General features: G+C 32.5%; 7 protein-coding genes and 1 long non-coding RNA gene across 10 annotated transcripts in view; 3 read left to right on the forward strand and 5 right to left on the reverse strand.

Moving 5' to 3' along the window:
• Positions 1 to 3125, forward strand: part of LOC124497584 (uncharacterized) — a 35664-nt gene extending 32539 nt beyond the window's left edge. For all 3 annotated transcript variants that reach the window (XM_075734073.1, XM_075734072.1, XM_075734074.1), the window contains 2 exons: positions 3 to 637; positions 2103 to 3125. In XM_075734073.1, the coding sequence (XP_075590188.1) occupies positions 3 to 637; positions 2103 to 2660 (1193 nt within the window). In that variant the 3' untranslated portion in view covers positions 2661 to 3125. The remainder of the gene's footprint in view (positions 1 to 2; positions 638 to 2102) is intronic.
• A 7992-nt stretch (positions 3126 to 11117) lies between these two features.
• On the forward strand, positions 11118 to 11847 carry LOC124497593 (uncharacterized). Its single transcript, XR_006959435.2, has 3 exons — positions 11118 to 11370; positions 11438 to 11589; positions 11661 to 11847. It is a non-coding gene; the product is annotated as an uncharacterized LOC124497593 (long non-coding RNA).
• A 1502-nt stretch (positions 11848 to 13349) lies between these two features.
• Positions 13350 to 14706, reverse strand: LOC124497588 (3-oxoacyl-[acyl-carrier-protein] reductase FabG). The gene is made up of 3 exons (XM_047061255.2): positions 13972 to 14706; positions 13798 to 13904; positions 13350 to 13736 (listed from the first exon to the last, which is right to left on the reverse strand). Exons 1-3 carry the CDS (start codon positions 14485 to 14487, stop codon positions 13499 to 13501), a joined length of 861 nt encoding a protein of 286 aa, XP_046917211.1. The 5' UTR covers positions 14488 to 14706; the 3' UTR covers positions 13350 to 13498.
• A 104-nt stretch (positions 14707 to 14810) lies between these two features.
• On the reverse strand, positions 14811 to 15865 carry LOC124497592 (uncharacterized). Its single transcript, XM_075733983.1, has one exon. The coding sequence runs from the start codon at positions 15819 to 15821 to the stop codon at positions 14811 to 14813; it is 1011 nt and encodes a 336-aa protein (XP_075590098.1). The 5' UTR covers positions 15822 to 15865.
• A 3-nt stretch (positions 15866 to 15868) lies between these two features.
• Positions 15869 to 16952, reverse strand: rnh1 (ribonuclease H1). Its single transcript, XM_047061256.2, has one exon. The coding sequence runs from the start codon at positions 16855 to 16857 to the stop codon at positions 16015 to 16017; it is 843 nt and encodes a 280-aa protein (XP_046917212.2). The 5' UTR covers positions 16858 to 16952; the 3' UTR covers positions 15869 to 16014.
• Positions 16953 to 17032: 80 nt separating this feature from the next.
• On the reverse strand, positions 17033 to 19318 carry LOC124497586 (ATP-binding cassette sub-family E member 1 pix). The gene is given in 3 exon segments (XM_047061253.2): positions 17033 to 18481; positions 18483 to 19103; positions 19167 to 19318. Coding segments are annotated over 2 exon segments (1839 nt in total). The 5' UTR covers positions 19095 to 19103; positions 19167 to 19318; the 3' UTR covers positions 17033 to 17254.
• Positions 19319 to 19475: 157 nt separating this feature from the next.
• ND-23 (NADH dehydrogenase (ubiquinone) 23 kDa subunit) lies at positions 19476 to 20327 on the reverse strand. The gene is made up of 2 exons (XM_047061257.2): positions 20228 to 20327; positions 19476 to 20168 (listed from the first exon to the last, which is right to left on the reverse strand). The coding sequence occupies exons 1-2, from the start codon at positions 20244 to 20246 to the stop codon at positions 19552 to 19554; spliced, it is 636 nt and encodes a 211-aa protein (XP_046917213.1). The 5' UTR covers positions 20247 to 20327; the 3' UTR covers positions 19476 to 19551.
• Positions 20328 to 20519: 192 nt separating this feature from the next.
• Positions 20520 to 21409, forward strand: LOC124497587 (mitochondrial nicotinamide adenine dinucleotide transporter SLC25A51). The gene has a single exon (XM_047061254.2). The coding sequence runs from the start codon at positions 20522 to 20524 to the stop codon at positions 21407 to 21409; it is 888 nt and encodes a 295-aa protein (XP_046917210.1). The 5' UTR covers positions 20520 to 20521.
• The last annotated feature ends 696 nt before the right edge of the window (positions 21410 to 22105 follow it).

A 22105-nucleotide genomic window follows, 5' to 3' on the forward strand; every position in this document is an offset into this window, starting at 1 on the left:
AGGTAATCCATTCCATTGTGACTGTCGTTTATTATCCATATATCAATGGTTGGAAGAACATTCACGTTTAGTTAAATTTGATAATGATTATGAAGAAATGATGATCTGTGACCAACCGGAAAAACTGAAACATGATTCTATACAAAGTTTACAACCGATTGATTTTTGTCCAATACCAATGATAACATTATTGGAGGTGAATAAAATTGAATCAAGTTCAATTCGTTTACGATGGGAAGTACAGAATGAAACATTGGTTGGTGGTTTTACCCTTGAGTATTATCTAACATCTGAAAGATCATTAACATCACCAGCTGGTTTACAACTGAATTCTGGTGCACGTAATGCTGAACTTCGTGATCTTGTCGCTGAAAAATGGTATACAGTTTGTGTAGAAGCTAATGGTAAATATCTTCGAACATCATCAGGTTCTTCAGCCGCTGCATCATCATCGATTGGATCTTCAGATCATCGAACCATGATTATGTCACAACAACAAGCGACAACAACAATAAATGATAAACCAAAAGCGCATTATATGATCAGTGATAATCATCATCCATTCAGTATTAATGATGTGACGGATAAAAAACCAATATTACAGAATTTTGTTTCCGGTAATCGAAAATGTTCACAGGTAAGTGTTTGCTTGTTTGTTCACAATTTTTTTCTGGTTAAAATTTTCATTTTTTTAATTTTAATTTTTTTTTTTTTGACAAATTGATCGAATGATTCAAAGAAAAAAGATTGATGAACTCGATGAATTATCGATTCGACCGCGCTCGCGATCACACTCAATCAATCAATCAATCATTCGTGCAAAAACACACACACTTGGTATAAAAATTAAAAATAGAACAAAAAAAATTTCAATTCATTTTCAATGTATATCATCATCATCATCATCAAGAATGAATTGAATAAAAAAAAAATAATAGAACGTGATCAGGATTTTTGATGTGATAGTTTATTCTGTGTGTGTGTGTGTGTATGTGTCAACAGGAATTAGTGAATCACTCTAGAAAAAAGATTCTGGAATTTTTTTTTGCCTTTCATTTTTCATTCATTTATCGGTTATGATGATGATGAAAAAAAATTTCAATGATTTTGTTGAGTTGAGTTGATAAACATTTTAATGTGTTTGTGTGTATATGTGTGATATTATTATGCAAATATCCATTCATCAGAGTGTAGTCATATTCAGTGCCCTTTTTTCAATCGAATATAGGCTAGTAAACAAGAGGAAAACGCTTTTATTTTTTGTTTGTTTGTTTGATGACATTATGGCCATAATTTAACGAGACTGATGATAGAAATAACAACCATGAACCATGAAAAAAAGTCACCCGGAAGTTGAAATGATAATGATTGATAATCTCCGTTTATGAATAATTTTTTTTTGTTTTGGAAAAAAGCCCTTTTTTCCGATGTAAATGATGAGTGTTTCGTAGTTCTTTTGAATTATTTTATGAATCACCATTGCCAGAAATGTAAAAGAAAAAACTCTCATTGATTGCGAAATCAATGATTGAAAAAAAAAACAACAACAATAACCAAGAAAAAAAAATTCCAATTCCAAACACTTGGAATAATAATAAAATGAATAATAAACGAATAATCATCAACAATAGAAATACAAAAAGAGCAAAAGAAAGAGATACAAAGTAATTACCTTAATGATGATGATGATGCATAATTACAATAATAATGAAAACAGCAACAGAAACAACAACAACAACAAAATCGCTATAATCATTAATTAATTAATTATTCTGTAATTATTATTATTCACTAGACATCACTATATTGTGTAGTAGTTCATTAGTCGAGTATGCTAAAGTATTGGGTGTACGAGAATTTTTTTTTGTTTAATTTTTTTTTTTTTTTTTTTTTTTTGGTACTTGAATTATTATTATGCATCACTTTTTTTCTACGGTTATTTCGTTCCAAAATGATAACAGGATGGAATTTTTCTTTCCACTGCTGTATTATCTTTTCGGAAACGAAACAATGACTGATGCAAATAAAAACTTGATACTTTTTTTGCACGTGTTTGATTGATTAATTTTTTTTTTGATTTAAATTTTATCAATTCGATTTAGATTCGAACATTATCGCCATTGGATGGCCGTAAATTAATTACATTACCAGCGGCAAGCATTGCCATTGCTATTGGATTATTCTTTATACTCATCATTTCTGTCTGTATTTTGACAATCATTATATTTCGTTTTCGTCGTAATAGACGTAAAATTAAACTCAGTGATACTAACACTGGTGGTGATATTGGAAAAAATCACAATGATATCAATGTAGATGACGATAATGAAGATGATGATAATCAACAACAACGTCGTTCATCAACAGTGGTTAGTTTTGGTACGGTAACAACAAATTCGATTGGATCATCGAATAATCATAAACATACACCAACCGTAACGGTGACAACACCGATGATGGATCCACATCATCATCATCATCAACATGGACATCATATTCATCATCAACATCAACATCCACATCATCATCATCATGAAGATGTTGAAAATGGTATAAATATGACTGAAATTACTGAGTTAGTTGATCCGATAATTATGAATGATTATATAACATATAGACATTTTGCATTACCTTGTGCACAGGAAAATGTTTATTCGTGACAAAAAAATTAAGAATTTCTTGTATTATAATACTTATGTATTGTAAATATAGCCATCATTCTTATTGTAAATAACGATAATGATTACAGATTATGTGAACGCCGCATCATTTTTTTAAATAACATACATTTCATTTCATAAATAACCAAACATTCTTATGCTTGATGGTGATGCTCAATTATATGATTTGTTAGATATTTTGGAACAAAAATAATACAGAAGCCTGAATAACTGTACTCTGTTCTAATGAAAATAATTATTTTCTTTCTTTTCCTCAATTCCATTTTACTCGTTTTTTTACGATTCTGGCAAAAAATTCTGGTTTTTTCCGTTTATGAATTTTTTATGATTTTTTTTTGTTTTGATTGGTTTTTATTCTTTATTTTGTTTATTGTTAAAATCATCGTTCACTTTTTTTTCGATGAATTTAATTTTTATCAAAGAAATAAAAATGAATGAATTTGATTTTTTTTTCGTTTCGTTTCAGTTTCGTAGAAAACAGTAAAAGATACGATTTTTTATCACTTGATTTAACAAAGAAAAAAATATAAATTGTGATTATACACACAAACACACACACACACTGAATACATACCTCATCCATCAAAACGCAAACATGAAAGAAAATTCTCTGAAATTCGTAGAAAATAGTTTACATTTTCTGGAAAAATTCTCGAAATACTGATGATGATGAACATCTGATGTTTTTGAGTGGAACATTTTTTTTTTGCTTGGAAAGATTCACTCTATACAAACACCACCATATATACATTCTTCACTTGTAAATAATGATTTTTTTGTTTGTTTTTTCACGGTTGTTTTTGTTGTTGTTGTTGTTCAAATGTATTTTGATATATGTGTGATGATGTAATAATGTAAATATATGCACAGCATTCATATACACACACGAACAAAGTTGGCTAATTCAAAATGTTTTGAATGGAATTTCAATATAATTCCAGAATATTCTTCTTCGTCTTATTTTTTTTCGGTACAACAAAAAAACACACATTGTGTAAGTAAAATGTGAAATATGAAATTCAATCTGTAAAAATATGGAAAATAAAGAAAACATTATCACTGGGAAATAATAATAATAAGTGGGAACCAAACACTTGGAACATGATAATCTTGTTTCTTTTGTTTTGCATATAATGTTTTTGTTTCAATTTTTTTTTCTCGGCATAATGAAATTGTAATATTTCAAACAAACGAACGAACGGGAAACTGTAAGAATTTATTCTATTTAAAATGAATGTAAGATTTTTTTTACACTTTCTCTTTCTCTCTCTCTCCTTGTAATATAACAGAAAAATTCATAATTTTAAAAAATAAAAAACAATTTCCAGTTAATAAAATATGGTTGTTCCAGAAACGGAATTTCATTTTTCGAATAGTTTTTTTTTTTTGATGAGATTCCATTCAAATATGATATGTTGGAGTTTTTCTTTTCACACTGTCTGTTTGTTTCATATTTTTTTTTGTTTTCATTGTTTTTTCTTGGTAAAAAAAAATTGTATTTTAAAAAATTCGATGACAACAACAACCATGATGATCATGATGTGAAAGACAAAACAAAACAAAACAAAAAAAACTACATAAAATGAAAGACAATTCATCATCCATAATTTTTTCATTTTCAATTTGATTTTTGTATTTCTATCCCTTCATCATTGTTAATGAGTAAATGGTTCTCTCCCAGAATGTTTGACGTTTGGTACGTCTTTCATGAATTGCCCAAGTGAGTAGATTTTGGGTTCTCTTTGTTCTCTAAAATAAACACATGTAATTTTTTCAACGTTGTCTTTTGATATTCATGTATTTCCATTGATTATAACTTTTTCATTAAAATATAATTCAATAAAATAATCAAGTTATTTATATCACAAAACATCAACAGGTTATGGGCCTAGTGGGCTACTGATTATTGTTATTGTTTTATTTTGTGTTTACCTCATCTGTATAATCATCTTGTGTTCGACCGTATTATTGTTGTGTTTTGGCAAAATGTCTGAAAAGAATCAGAGCATCGTAAAGACTCTCAAACTTGGTGAAGTCACGTATCGACAGTGGCATGTTACGTTGATGGACGCATTGGAAGCACTTGAATTGGACGAATTCGTTAAGGATTTCAAATATGAACGTGCAGAAAAAGAAACGCCCATAACGAAAAAGGAAAAGAGTCAGATAGCAAAGGCCAAAAACATAATACGACTATCGATTAATGGAGATGACCTCGAAAGCATTATGGAATGCTCGACACCAAAAGAAATGATTGCCGAATTGGATCGGAAGTATCGTGGTCCAGGAGCGAAATCCGGATGGGAGCTCTTACGTGAATTTGATACTGTAAAATTTGAAGGTTCTGTTCAAGGACTGTTCTCCAAGCTTCGACAATTATTTGCTGCATTTGGTGATAAAGGTATAACATTGCCTCATTATTGTATCAATTCGAAAGTTCGGGCTTTGTTACCTATCGAATACGATGAGATGTGTAAGATGGTCGATATTTACAATGGTGGTCGACCCGAATCGGAATACATGACAGACAAACAGTTTGAATCAGAATTGTTGCGATTCGAACGAGAGAAGAATTTAAAATCCGCTGGTACGAGTACGTCATTGGTTGCAGCATCGAAATCATGGAAAAATGTACCGAATGTATCATCGAAAAAGAAAACATTTCGTGGCAATTGTAATCATTGTGGCCTCAAGGGACATATGGAAAAGTTTTGTCGTCAAAAACGAAATGCGTCGAAGGATGGTGGTCAAAGCAGTAACAACACCAAATCGGGCAATACTGATCTTGCAAGTTTGAGTGCTGTCGTTGAGATATCGGATGTTGATGATCGTATTTCTAATGTGTCTTCATCGTTATCGTCGTTGGCTTTGGTATCCACATCTTCACCGGTGACATTTTTAGCTGATTGTGGCGCATCACATCATGTGGTAAATGATCGATCGTTGCTGACCAACATTCGCCAAACAACTCGTCGGATTCTAACGTTGAGTGGAATAGTCAATGGTCCAGAACAAGGTGATATGCCGTGTCAATTGTTCAATGGAGAAAAATGGCTACCAATGTTGATCAAAGATGTATTTTATATACCCAACCAACCGTTTAATTTGATCGCAATTGGTAAGATTTGCAGTAATGATGGCGTAAAAGAAATTACGAGCAAAAATGGAATGACTATCTACCACAATGATGATCCAATCCTTGTTGGATATTGGAGCAAGAAATATTTAAATGTCATCGAATTACAGATCAGAATTGATGTTTCATCTGTCAAGGACATTGTGAATGTTGCGGTTAAATCAATGGCACAATGGCATGAACGGTTCGGACATTTCTCGACAAAAACAATTGGTAAAATGATAAAGGAGAATCGAATTGACGGCATTCCGGATTCTTTGGTCAAAGACATGGATTATTGTACACCATGTAAAATTGGAAAGATAACAGATATATCGCATCGTATCGAGTCTGACAATCCACACGTTAAGCCTGGTATGAAATTACATTTAGATATTGGTGGCTATACTGATTCATCTATTCATGGTAATCGGTATTTTCTTCTGGCTATTGATGATTGTTCGAGGTTTGTGAAGGTGGTTTTTATGAAAACACGTGATCAAACGCTTGATAAATTTAAACGTATTGTTAACGAGATCAAGCTGGAAACTGGTAACAATGTCTTATGTATTCGTACTGATATGGGCTCGGAATTTCGTTCCAGTTTGTTTCAAAAATATTTGGAAAGCTGTGGTATTGGTCATGAAAAAGCAACTGTCGATACACCGCAACAAAATGGTCGATGCGAACGTGCTATGCGTACACTTATGGATCACGCTATTTCAATGTTATCTTCAACCGATCTACCCCGTTTTCTTTGGGATGAAGCCGTTAATTGTTCGGCATATTTAATGAATCGGGTTTTGAATTCACGTAATGAAATACCGTATGAGAAGTATTTTGGTATCAAACCTGATGTCTCGAATCTTCGTATTTTTGGTTCGGAAGGTCAAGCCTTGAACAAAAATAAAATCAACAAATTGGATTCGAAATCAAAAGTTGTACGTATGGTTGGGTATGAGGGTCAGAAGATTTATCGTGTGTATGTACCTGATTCTCGTCACGTTGAACTGTGTTCATCGGTGATTTTCAATGAAAAACCAAAATGTATTGTTCAACCCATCAGTCCAAGTGGTACAAGTCCAACTGCCAATGATAATGATAATGAACCTAAAACGGTTACGTTTTTCGGTGATGTGTCTGATGATGATGATTCAGATCAATCGGGTTCTGGTTCCGATCGTCGTGGTCCTGGTAGACCAATTGGGTCTAAGAATCAACAATATCAACGAAATGAAGAACGTATGCAATCACTTCGTGATGTACCTGGTCGTTCTATTGTCGGGATATGTGTTGCGTGTCATGAGCCATCCACGTACGATGAAGCGATTAATAGTATTGAATCTGTTAAATGGCAAGAGGCCATGGATCGTGAATATCGTCAATTAATGAAACACCGTACGTGGCAGATAGTGGAGAAACCTAAAGATGTACCGATTGTTTCCGTGAAATGGATATACACTATAAAGGATGATGGAAGATATAAGGCCAGGTTGGTTGCCCGTGGCTTTGAACAGAAATCGAATTCATTGGATATTTATTCTCCCGTCGTCCAGATGGACGTTATTCGTTTGTTTTTCTCGTTAGTCGCATCGTGGAATATGGATTTAGTCCAATTTGATTGTTCCAATGCATTTTTAAACGGTGATATCAATGAAACCGTGTACGTAAACCAGCCGCCAGGTTTCGATGATGGAACTGGTCGTGTGTGCTTACTAACGAAAGGATTATATGGTTTGCGTCAGAGTCCACGTAGTTGGAACCGGAAGTTTGATGAAGCTATTGTATTATTGGGTTTTCAGTCATCAATCTTGGATCCATGTTTATATTTCATCAGAAATGAAAATGAATTTACACTATTGTGTTTGTACGTTGATGACGCTATATTGGCTTCTACTGTACCCGGTAAAGTGGAAAATCTGTTCGATAAAATTGGCCAAATATTTGAAATTCGTAAGGTCAATTCTCAAAAATATCTTGGTATCGAGTTTACTAGAGATAGATCCTCAAGAACAATTTGTCTGCATCAACGTGATTATCTCGAAGGTAAACTAAAGATGTTTAACATGGGCGAAAGTCGAAAAGTGGACACACCGTTTGCAACTGGAACCAACGCATATGAAGAATCGCCAGCTAATGATGATTATCCGTTCAGGCAAGCGATTGGGGCTTTATTGTATTTGTCGTGTAAGACAAGGCCAGACATTGCGTTTTGTGTATCTTTGCTGGCAAGATTTGCTGACCGTACCACAAGTATTCATATTTCAATGTTGAAACGTTTGTGGAGATACTTGAATGGTAGCAAAGATTATGGTATTGTGCTCGGTGGACGTGATCCTAAATGTGTTGCCTATGCTGATGCAGATCTGGCAGGAGATAAAGACAATGGACGATCTACTACTGGTCATATAATTTTTTATGGTATCGGTCCTATTGTTTGGAAGACTAAACTGCAGAAGTGTGTAATTGATAATACAGCGGAAGCTGAATTCATTTCTGTATCGGTTTGTTCGAAGGATATTCGTTATATCCTGAATTTGTTGAATAATCTCAAAATTCCTGTCAATGTACCAATCATTCATTGTGATAACCAAGCTGCGGTTAATCAGTTGTTTTCAGAAAATATATCGTTGCGGCTTCGACATATCAATGTTAAGTACCTGATGGTTCGTGATTTAATTGCCCGTGGTCAAATTAGTATCAAATGGATAGCTACCGATCATCAGATGGCCGATGTATTAACGAAGCCGTTGAGCCGGAAAAATCATCAATCGTTTATCGAGTTTCTCCGGATGACTAACATTCCAGTTCGAGAAACGGGGGAGTGTTAATGAGTAAATGGTTCTCTCTCAGAATGTTTGACGTTTGGTACGTCTTTTATGAATTGCCCAAGTGAGCAGATTTTGGGTTCTCTTTGTTCTCTCTTAAAATAAACATATGTAATTTATTCAACGTTTGTCTTTTGATATTCATGTATTTCCATTGATTATAACTTTTTCATTAAAATATAATTCAATAAAATAATCAAGTTATTTATATCACAAAACATCAACAATCATCATTATCATCAAAACAAAGAACAAAGACTTCAAGTTGGATGAGTAAATCTGTATGTGTGTGTGTTTGTCGATGTTCTTATCTTTTATTTTTCTCGAATTTTTTTTTTGTTTTTTTTCTGATTTTCTCGCTATTCTAAATTCATTAGTTTCAATGTATAACAATGACAACAGCAACAACAGTGGCAGCAATATAAAGTGATGATCTAACAGCCTTACGTCATTATATAATGTCATTATCATGTTTGATATGATGATGATGGATGATGTGGATGATGGAACGAAACAATGAAAATAACCGATGATGTCGTTTTTTTTGGACCATCCATGGATGATGATTAGATTTACAAGAATAATAGAATAGAAAATGGAATGACTTATGAATACAATGAACACATTTTGGTCGAATGTGCAACAACTTTAAATTATAAAGTTAGTGATAATTTTTCACAATTGCCGACAAAAATGATGAAAAAAATGTTTAAATTCTGTGACATTCTGGTGATGATGAACGAAATTCCAGATGATAAATGTGTTTGTGTGTCTGTGTGTGTGTTCCAGGAAACATTCGATTAGTGTTTTATACAAACGATTAACAAATTCTATTTGTCTATTTCATCAATTTCATGTGATGAAATGCAAGCAAAACTCTTTCATCAACATCTTTTTTCTTGCAACAATCGGCCAATTGAATTATTTTCTATACGAGAATCTAATAAATCGTTCAAAATGAATTTCATTTTTCATTCATCATCCGTGTGTGTGTGTGTGTATCAAGTGTCCACATCCATTTCTGATGTGAAAATCAATCTTTTTTCTCTCGGTTTCAATCTTTGTTTCCAACAACGACTATGACAAAGTATGATATATATCTCCAATGTTGACCTAGAATACACACAACGATTAAAATGTTTTTGATGCTACTTTTTTGACGACGACGACGACGACAAATCATTTATTCTCCGACAAATTCGTCGTTCAATTTAATTCATTGTTTTCTGTTGTTTGTGCAGAAATAGAAATAGAAAAACAACCAGAGCGATCCAGAAACATTGAAAATTTGATTTATTCCAAATTGAGTAGTTATTTCATCATCATCATCAGAAGATGAATTTTGAATAACAAGAATATGGTCTGTTGGGTGTTTGTGTTCCGGATCTTCTTCCTTGTTGTTGTCGCCAATTTTTCCGGTTTCATTGGACAACAATAAAAACAATTGTAATAATAATAATTTATGATTCACATTTTCCAAAAAACCAATGTTTCTGGTTTATTTTTTATTTTTTTTTTTTTTTGGTTGGATTCTGGCCGACAACAAAAAAGTTTGGCCAAACACCCCACACACACACACACCAAACTCGATAAAGTTTCAAATAACCAAAAAAAAAAAACTTTCACATTCTCATTTTTTGAAGGGGGTCATTAACATATAACTGGTGGGAAAAAATGTGTACATTTCTTTCAAATATTGTAATCTTTAAGCCATTTTTTTGTAGATTTCACACACACACACATGTTCAGAATCATTGAATTATAGAATAACGAACGAATGGGTTATTTTTTTCTCACACTCTCTCAATCTGTTTCGATTTTTTTCCATTTTCTGCTGTTTCGGACATCCACTATCTGTGTGTGTGTGTATGTTTGTGTTTATGATGGTTTTTGATTTCGAGTTACAAAATTAATTATTCTTTCTTTTTTTCCGTTCAACGAACAAAAAAAAACGAAAAACCAACCCGTAATGTTTAGGATGGCCTAAATCTAAATATTTAGTCGGGTTTGTCTGATCTAATCTGATCTGGTTGCTGTTGCAGATCCATTAATCTGAAGTTTTTTTTGTTGTTGTCCATTTTCCTTTGTTATCGTTTTTAAATTCAATAAATGGATGGCAGCAACCGGGAAAAAAGGAAAACAAAAAACGATTTAAAAGGGTCCGAATTTCGGTTGAGTGAGAGAGAGAGAGAGAGAGAGAAAACAAAAAGAGGCCAGCAAAATGATGGTTCAAGCAAAAACAACAAACAAACTTTGACATAATGTAAAATCATTTGGCGAACTGGCCTGTGTACGAATATTCAAAAAAGCAATGAGCAATACATCAGCCTGGAATGAAAGTTTTCATCCACAACAACAACAACAACTAAAGGCTAAAATGAAAAAAAAACAAAAAGAGTAGCCTCTTATCGGCGCCACCAATAAAAATAAACGAAAGCGAATTATGAGAAAAACATTTGCATTCGATTTTTATCGAGTTATGGCTATAGCACTACGACCACCACCATCATCATTATCATACATGATGATCGAAAAGTTTTCATCATCATGTAATTTCTTTGAATGAAGAAGAAAAAAACTTTACCATTCATATTTTATTCTTTGTGTTTTTTTGTTGTTGTTGTTGTTGTTTTGTGTCATTATTCTTATTGTTTCTACTACTGTTGAATTTTGTTTCCATTTTGTTGAAATTGAAAACCAAAACAAATCTGAAGAAATGACCTTTTCCCTCTGCTCTCTCTTTCCGGTAATAACCATTATCGTTATTATTATTATGGCTATAATTTGAAACTTTTTCTTGTTTTTTTTTCTAGAGGAATCATGACCTTTGATCATCATTTATTCAATTCAATCCGATTGATCAACACAATGAAATATCATCACAAATAATGCCATGAAAATATTCATTGATTTTTCTATTTTTTTATTTGCATCATTTACCACCATCATCATGAATGAATATGCGGTATATTTTTGTCCATTTATTTACAAAAACTTTGTTGTTGTTCTAATGATTATCATTCTCTTCGTGTTTAGGAAGTGAAAGAATGAAATGGAAAAAAAACAACAACAACAACAACACTGTTATTGAAACAATGAAACAAAACTCGATATCATCCACCCGAACACCGCCAACTTCTAAGAAAAAAACGGGCATTATGAAATGAATGAATCATCTGAATCCAGGAAAGAAAAAAAAAACAAGGAATCCAAACACACACACACACAGAATGAGTAGCGATACGGTATTTACATTTAGACCGAATTATTAATATTTTTTTTTTTTTTTTGGTTTCATTTTTACCATTTCTAGATCTATATATGGAATATAATAGACAAAACCGAATAAACAAACAAAAATAAAACAGAAAAAAATCGAAACAAAATTCAAACTAAAATCCCGAATCAACCCTATTATATACACCAAACCCAAAAAACAACAGCGACGAAACAACTCGTTATCATCATCATCATCTCAACATCATCATAATCCCTTGTATACTTGCGAATACTATCATTGGATGGATCATCATGAAAGCAACGATGAAGATGAGAAGAAAAAAAAACATTTTCCCGTTTAAAAATATAATGAAAATAATGGGCCACCCGTATGTGACAAATCTAAACCAATGAATATTGAAGACAGAGAGAGAATGGCGAAAAAATCGATGATAAAACCGGGAATGTTTTTTTTCGCTTTCTTCGGGAAATCCAATTTTTTTGTTCATAGTTTATTTATACGTGTGTATATGTGGATGGCGGATCGTTAACTAAATTAACGATGATTGTTGTCTGGTTTATTTTTCCGGGAAAAGTTTTTTTTTTGCTTCTATTTTCCATAGATGTATGCAAACGGCGATTGATTGAAAGATTCGTGCCGTTACACTATTTGTTATATAGAAATTTAAATTTTCTCTAATGAGTCATTCAAAATTTCAAAATCAATAATAAACAAAAAGAATCCGCAATGTTTGATGGTGAATGGATATAAAGTTTATTTGTTTCATTTCTTCTTGGTTTTTTTTCGTTTTAATAATTCCTGGGGCAATTCACTGATGTGTTTAGTATACTTTTGGTATTGATTTTGTGAAAATTTCGGTTTTTTTTCGTTACTTGATAATCATTTCATTTGGTTATCGCATATCACTAAAGTTCCAGGCGAGTAGAAGTTGGACTCTACCAATAATAATGACCAACGATGATGATGATGACTGAAAAATGAAATAAAATGAATGATCAACAGACCATGCAAAAAAGCGAAACAAACGAATTTCGTGGGTATTTAACCAGTTTAAATGAAACACATCTCGGACACTGTGTGTATGTGTATGTGTACCCGTGAACGGAAATTTGTTTTCATCACCCAATTATAAAACAAAAAGGGCTGTAATAGAAACAATGAAAAAAAGGGAAAATTCTCGATGATAAATGTGTCGGTCCGAAGACGATAAAGTGAAAAAAAGGTCAAAGACTTTTGACAATTTGTTAACAAAATGTTCAAAAAATAAAATGAAAAGCTGAAAAATGAATTACTAAATGAATTGGTTCAATTATTTTCACACTCATCTTCATGTTGTTTTTTTTTCATTCAACTAACTAACATTCATTCTAATAAATTTGAATTTTATTTTATTCTATATCAAAACATAAAGCGCCGTCTTGTGCTTATAAATACAACCGATGTTCACTTTGTACTTTTGAATTTAATAGATGGAAGCACTGCAGTTTGTTTATTTTGAATTTTGAATTTATTTACTGTTCGAATCATCATCATCATCATTCATCATATATGTCGATAATAAAGTAAACGAAACGATTTTTAAAAAATAAACAAGAGAATTTTGATCATCATCATCATCAATTTCGAAATAGAATCATGATGAAGTAGCCAATGCAAGTGCACTGTATAAAGCACCACCATCGATGAGCAAACAACTGCCGGTCATAAATTTAGCATATTCCGAGCCAACATAGACAACCAAATCTGCTACATCATTCGGTTCACCAATTATTCCGATGGGTGATGATCGCCGTAAAAATTCTTCTTGTTGAGCCACTTGTTCTGCATTAAGACCGATTGCATTCAAGAAATTCGTACGAACACCACCCGGACTAATTGTGAAATATTGGTAAAATGAAAAACAAAATTGATCAAAAAAATCAGCAAACTTACTCTACACAATTTACTCGAATTCCTTTTGGACCAAGTTCTAATGCACTCACACGGGTAAACATATCGATCGCTGCTTTGGCCATACAATATCCATAAAATCCTACTAACTGTCATCAAAAAAAAATCGAAAATCAAAATTTAACAAATCACTTTCATTCAGATATGAAAATTTACCGGTTTTGTACCACAAACACTTGAAATATTGATAATATTTCCACGTGTTTGTTCCAGATATGGCGCAGCCATCAATGTTAGATTGATTGTAGCACGAACATCTAATCGCATCACCTTATCGAATGTATCCAATGATTTTGGATCAAATATCGATGTAATCTGTGCATAGCCAGCATTATTGATCAATAAATCTAATCGTCCAAACATTTGAATTGTTGATTGTATCAAACGTTTGGCATCATCATCAATGGTAATATCGGCAATCACTTCTAATGGTTTCAATTTTTTTGGTGATAATTGTTGACATTCATTCGATACACGATTGACATTTTCACGTGAACGACCAGTGATGACAATCATTGCACCTAATTGTGCAAAACGTTTTGCAATACTTTCACCGATACCTGAACTTGAACCGGTTACCAATACAACTTTATTTGAATAATCAAATTTTATTGACATTTTGTGAATTTTGTTATTTTTTCTTTGCTGCAAAAAAAAACAACAAATAACCATTAATAATAAGGAACAAGAATCATCACAAAACAATGGACACAATAAGTAATGTTAAGTGTTTATATAACCCCGAATATAACACACTCACCAATCAAAAACATTTACACCGCACTTGCAAGGATTAGATAATTTTTATTTCAAAAAATTTCCATATTTTGAAATCTGGGGACATTTCGATATTTCATTTTGTTTTTTCAAGGCAATGACGATGAACAAATTTGTAAATTTATCGATCCCGAATAAATTTGATTTTATTTTGTTGTTTGTTTAAAAAAAAATTAACTTAAAAATTTAAATCTTGAAATACACACACCATCATCATCTCAGAATGTCGTCGATTTAGTAATTGATAAATCGAGTAAATCGTTTTTACCATGTTTTTGTGCAAATTTATAGATAATTTTTTTAAATGTTCCCAATTCATTGCCACAATCATTCGCTGCTCGTGTTTCGAAACCTTTGCGAGTATATTTCATATGCAGTATTGCCTCGGATAGCCAAAGATCAGTATATTTAATTAGATAACCTATCGCCAATACAACCGAATTCAATGAACCATCATAACAATAGATTAATGTATTGCCATTTTTTAGATAATTTTCATGTATCTTATCCGCTACATCATTCATGTATAATTTTAATGTTCTTGGTTCTTTTGTACTAATTGGTATACGCAATGTTTCCATCATTAATTGTTGTTGCGATTGTTGCTGTAACTGTTGTTGTTGTTGTTGTTGTCGATGTTTTTTTTGTTTTTGTTTTTGTTTTTGTCTTGGTTGTTGTTGTTGTTGTTGATCATTATTATTGTTATTATTAATGGAATTATTCATAATTTTAGGAAAATCGACAATCGGTAAATCAATGGTAGCATTCAATAATAGATTAATATGATTTGTTTTCAATGTTTTTAGTGACAGTCCACCAAAGCTTGTAATATAAAAATTTTGTATCACTTTATTTGTTTCGATATTTGAATGATCAATTGTAGTTCTGATTACTAGATCGGTTGATAATTCATTCTGTATAAATGATTGCAATGAATTCAATGATATGTGTTTCTTTACAATATCAAGGCCATTATCTGTTTTTAATAATGTTTGATCACGATATAAACGTGAATCAGCTGGTAATTGAATCGATGATATTCGACTTATTGTAAATGGCCGTATACAACGTTGATTTGTTGTTTGATCCATTTGATTCATCGTCGTACCACCGCTACCACTACCATCAATCATTTCATTTGGATCACCATTTGCTATACAATTGTTACCATTGGTATAAGCTAAAGATCCTTGGTCTAAACATCCTATTATACAACAGTGGTTGCCCATTTTGAATTATCGATCCAAATAAGAATCATACACAAAATTTCAATAAATTTTCAATGATTTTATTTATAATCTACATCGACAACAATCAAATTTACATTATTAAATCAATAATCAATAATTACAATTATGAATTTACAGTGGTCAAATGAAATAAAACAATTATTATGATTATGATTACACTATCATCACAGTTTCATTTTATAGAATTGGTAGCTAGTTGATCGGCCATTTCATTACCATAATCGCCTGAATGTGCACGTACTTTGGTCCAGATTAGTCGGTCCATTTTATTCATTTCTTCATCCAGGCGCATAAATTCATGTTTATTCTTGACCGATTCACCAGTCGATAATTTCCAACCATTACGTTTCCATTTCGGCAGCCATTCGGTCATCGATACAATCATAAATTTTGAATCCGTATGAATATCTAAGGTTCGATAATTATTTTTCAAAGCTGTTTGAATAGCCACGATAGCTGCTTCAATTTCAGCACGATTGTTTGTTTGACGACCGACGAGTAGTCGAGAAACATTATCATTATGATCGATAGCCCAAAATACGCCAATACCGGCTTTGGCATTACGTTTGCCATTATTACAACATGCACCATCTGTATAGACAATTGGATCACCCAAATGATTACGGCGAATAGTAAGAAAATCACTTTTCCTACTTCTCGGACGTTTCGGACATTTTAAACTACTAAAAATCCCAGTAGTAAGCTTTTTATCATCACTTGTTAGTTTACTCGGTTGATGGCTTGATGATCTGGGCATCGACATTGCATTTATGCGAACAGCAGAATTATTCGCTGTTGATGTTGTTGGCAAAATTTTAGGCACCAAATTTGAATTCGAAATAGACGATGACGACGTGGTAGATTTATGATGAATATGAATAAATTCTTCGGCTTCGGATTTTGTTTTAAATTTCTTAAACTTGGCATTTTTGAAGCCTTTCACTTGTTTTTCACAATCATTCCAATCATTAAAAATTCCTGTTTGTCGGCCAATTGCAACGGCATAATAAAACATTTTAGATTTGTTTTGTTTATTTTGAAAATCACAGCAATTCAAAAATCAAAAAATCATAAATTCAATCGTTCGACAGTAATACAAGCACACACAACCAAAACAGACAAATTAGATGAAAAGACAACTTTTGCACATGCGCGTGTAGAATAAATTCGCGGCGAGAAAATTGACGAAATTTTTTTTTCGGGAAAAATTTTTTTAATTACAATCAAATTAAATTACGATGATGAAATGAAATATTTTTCAAATTTTATAATAATAAAATTATTAATAATAATAATTAATCATCACCATAATAATCATGTATGACATTAATGAATAACATGTTGATGTTTTTCTTTGTTTGTCTGTTTAAATCATTTGAACATTTCGAAAATTAAAAAAATTCATCTCATCATTAATCTTCAAGAAAAAAGAAATTACCACCGCGTTTCTGTTCAGTATCTTTGACCGAATTTAATTTATTTATTCTTGGCCGATAATTATTTGGATCACGACGAAACGTAATGTTCAGTAATTCCAAAAATCGATTCATACCAGACAGTAGTGATTGTGGTGATGTAGCAACCGTTTTTATTGATGGTGTACCTTCAAACACGATAACACGATCAGCTAGATATGTGGCCATAATAAAATCATGTTCAACAATGAATCCGGTCTTTTTGGAGTGTAGAAAAAATCTTTTAATAACTTTAGCAGCAACAAGACGTTGTTCTGAATCCAAATATGCTGATGGTTCATCGATAAGATAAACATCGGCTGGTTTACCAAGACAAAGAATCAAAGCAATACGTTGTAATTCACCACCGGAAAGATGTCGTACTTCTTGATCAAGAATATTATCAATCTGTAATGGTTTCACGACTTCGGCTTGAAAATGTGGATGAGTAAAAAAATCACGAATTTTTTCATGTAATAACATTCGAACGGTTCCTTGTGATTTTGGACTAATCTTTTGGGGCTTATAACTAATGTTCAATGTTGGCACATCGGATTCACCTTCATCCGGTTTTAGATTACCAGCCATCATTCGTATGAAAGTTGTTTTTCCTGTTCCATTTTCACCCAATAAAACAATAATTTCCGAATCGGTAAAAGTACCAGGTTCAACGGTTAATTCGAAAGGTCCCATACGTTTAATCATACGTGGATATTCATAACGACACATACGTTTTATTTCTTCATCAGTTGCTGTTTCGGCAACTTTAAAAACTAATGATGCTTCACGAAAACGAAGATTTTCTGTAGGCACAAATCCATCGAGAAAAATATTGATGCCTTCACGTACAGAAAATGGCATCGTCACCACACCGTAAACACCCGGTACACCATATAAACAGCATATAAAATCGGATAAATAATCCAAAACGGATAGATCATGTTCGACGACAATAATATATTTATTCACCTGTAATAGTGATCGTATGGCTTCGGCAGCTTTCAATCGTTGTTTCACATCCAAATAGCTGGATGGTTCATCAAACATAAATATATCGCCATTCTGGATGCATACCATTCCGATGGTGAATCGTTGTAGTTCACCACCACTTAATTCGGATACATCACGTTCAAGTATAGCATCGGTCAAATCTAATAGTTCACAGATTTCTTCCTTATTTTTTCCGTTCATTTTTTTTATCGATCAATGTATTAACAGTACCGGCAATCGTTTTCGGTAATTGATCAACATATTGTGGTTTTATTATGGCTTTTAGATCATCTTCGAGTATACGTGTGAAATAATTTTGCAATTCTGAACCACGAAAATAAACAAGTATTTCTTGCCAATCAGGTGCATCGACACCATATCGTCCAAGATTTGGTTTCAATTTACCTGCCAAAACTTTCAATGCTGTCGATTTACCGATACCATTAGTGCCAACCAAACCGAGCACTTCACCCGGTCTCGGTGTTGGTAGACGATGAAGTTTAAATGAATTTGGACCAAAACGATGGGTCGTTTCTGAGCTTAAATTCGATGGTAAATTAATAATGGTGATTGCACCAAGTGGACATTTTTTGATACAAATACCACAACCAATACATAATTCTTCACTGATTTTTGAAATCTTATCATTCTGTGTTACTTCAATACACAATTTACCCATACGTACAACTGGACAGGATTTTTTACATTCAAGACGACAACGTTTTGGTTTACATTTATCATGATTAACAATAGCGATCCGGGTCAAAGATTCTTGTGTTTCTTGTTGTTTATGTTTGGGTGGCGCCATATCGTTGTTCTTTCAACACGGAAAAAATGAGAATTTTAAAAATTGGTTTATTAAAATCGGTTTTTTACTTACCTTACAAATGTAAATATTTTCAGATGATTTAGATTTTTATTGTTGAATCTTTGGCGGCGGCGACGGCGGATACACGCATGCAATTTGTATAATAAATATTGAAACAAAAATGTACGGAAAGAGAACGATCACATGTGTGCAACTGTATTCATGTCAACGTTGAACATTCAATCGAGTGATGAACGAATTAAATCAGATAATCGATACTAGCAAAACACTTTTATCTCCATCTTATCGACACTAGATGACACTATTGAGAGAATTAATTGTTTTCCAACAAATCCAATAATCATCAATCAAATTAATTAATGTTAATGTTAATCTTTTTTATTTGATTTAATTATACATTAGCTATTCCAAACATTAATCAATCTAGTCAATGAATCTATCTATAAAGATGATCAGCCTCTAGATTGGCAGCAATTTCCATTTCCCATTTATCACCATTTTCTAATAATTTTTCTTTATTATACAATAATTCTTCACGAGTTTCGGTTGCATATTCAAAATTCGGTCCTTCAACAATAGCATCGACAGGACAGGCTTCTTGGCAGAAACCACAATAGATACATTTGGTCATATCGATATCATATCTAGTCGTACGACGGCTACCATCTGAACGTTCTTCAGCTTCAATGGTTATAGCCTGTGCCGGACAAATGGCTTCACATAATTTACATGCAATACAACGTTCTTCACCCGATGGATATCGTCTTAATGCATGTTCACCACGAAAACGTGGTGATAACGGTCCTTTTTCAAATGGATAATTTATCGTTGCTGGTTCTTTAAACATTTGGCCTAATACGACACCCATACCGCTAATTAATTCAGCATACATTATACCACCGATTGTATTGTCGAGAACTTTTTTTGCTGTCAATTCTTCATAATCATTGACAATGAAATAAGTGCCTTTCGAAAGAGCATTTGATGTTGTTATCGAACGTGATGATAGCAATACCGATCGAGCCACTGATGATCTTGAAACCAAACAACGACCTGGAATTGAAATTTTTGCAACATTATTAATGGATTAAAATATTCACATCAAAAATTACCGATATTTAATGCAAACATAATTGGAGAAAAATGTTGATGATTGATGTTTGCGGGATAAATAATAAAAAATGTCCTTTGGCAAGCTGACACGATAATGTTGTTTATAATATGGCAGGAAACTTTTTTTTCGCAAAATATTTTTTCCAGAAAATTTCCAAACAAATGCATCATCTGATCAACAGATGGCGTGGTGACAATAAATAAATAAATTTATTCGAATTTTTTCCCAAGTATTTATAATCGAAAATGTTTAATTCTTGTTCGTTTGATCGTTGATTTTCGATAGTTCGATCATGATTAATGATAATCAACGTGATTATCATCATGATTTGCATGATAAATCAAAATTTATCGGTTCCGAATATCTATGTGGTATGGGTGCAGGATTATTGAGTGTGATCGTTACGTTTCCAGTAAATAAACTTATGTTTCGACAAAGTGTATGGGGATTTGATGTAGTTAGTGCCATACGTCAATTACGTATCGAAGGTATCGGTTATCTATATCGTGGTATTGGACCACCATTATTTGTCAAGCCATTAACATCATCATTAATGTTTGGTACATATAATCAATTTTATCGAATGTTATGGATGAAAAATGATGGCTATAATTTACAAGCTTCATTGATTGCCTCATTATTATCTGGTGCTACCGAAGCATTGGTATCGACTCCATTCGAACGTGTACAGATGATATTACAGGATGGTCGTTTCAATAATCAATATACAAATATGTTTGATACATTTTATCAGATACGTCGTTATGGTATACAGGAATATTATCGTGGATTTCGTATCACCGTACTGCGTAATGGACCATCAACATTTCTTTATTTTTGTAGTCTTGATTATTGTGAGCAACGGTTATCCAACGAATTATCATCGCTATCAACAACCAAGCATCATCAATTTGTACGAAAATTTATTACCGGTGCATTATTGGGTGCTACAATATCCACACTAATCTATCCATTAAATGTTATACGTACAAGAATACAGATACAGCCAATAGGTACGAAACATATGACCATACGTACAGCATTCGAACAATTATTGATGGAACGTATCGGTACTGAACGTTCATTAGTGGCCGGTATACATGCTAATCTAGTGCGATCATTTCTACATTGGGGTTGTTTAACGGCCATTTCAGATTTGATTCGAAATAAAATCAATTAACCAACAGACTCATCAATCTTTTCCATTCTTTTTATGTCAATTTCATTTTGTGAAATGAAAAACAAAATCCGGTTTCAAAATCCTAATGATTGTCGGAAATAATCATTTATTTGAGATATGAATGATTGTAATCCGATTATCATCATAAAATGAAAGGAACATTGACTACCGATTACCTATATAGATAATCGATAAAGAAATTAAATGGCTGATTTCTATTTTTTTTCACTCTCACTCATCTGCTGTTCTCCTTTTGATCTGAATTATTCAAATGAATCAATGTGTAATACATAAAAATGTCAAAAAAATGATGAACGCGTGCATTTGATTATTTATGATGCAAATCAGAAGATGAAAAAAATTCATCCCATCCAATCATCAAATAATCAAAGGAAGGAATTAAAAAAATATTTCTTGATCACACGAGCACAATAATTTTGTGGGCTTGTCAAATGAATTGAATGGATTTATGGAGAACAAAATGAAAGATTTATCGGTATTGATGGCCATATATTGTTTTGGCATTATTTTCCATTAAACCGGATGATGATGATAATTGAGTGATGATGAGATGATCTTTCATTCACAATTCGTCTTCCATATTAACATACGACAACAACAGCAACAGGTAATATTAAACACTTCCTTGTTTATTTATTGCTGTCATCATCATCATCATCAACAACAACTATCATC

Source organism: Dermatophagoides farinae, chromosome 9 (assembly GCF_024713945.1).
Source record: "Dermatophagoides farinae isolate YC_2012a chromosome 9, ASM2471394v1, whole genome shotgun sequence".
NCBI lineage: Eukaryota > Metazoa > Arthropoda > Arachnida > Sarcoptiformes > Pyroglyphidae > Dermatophagoides > Dermatophagoides farinae.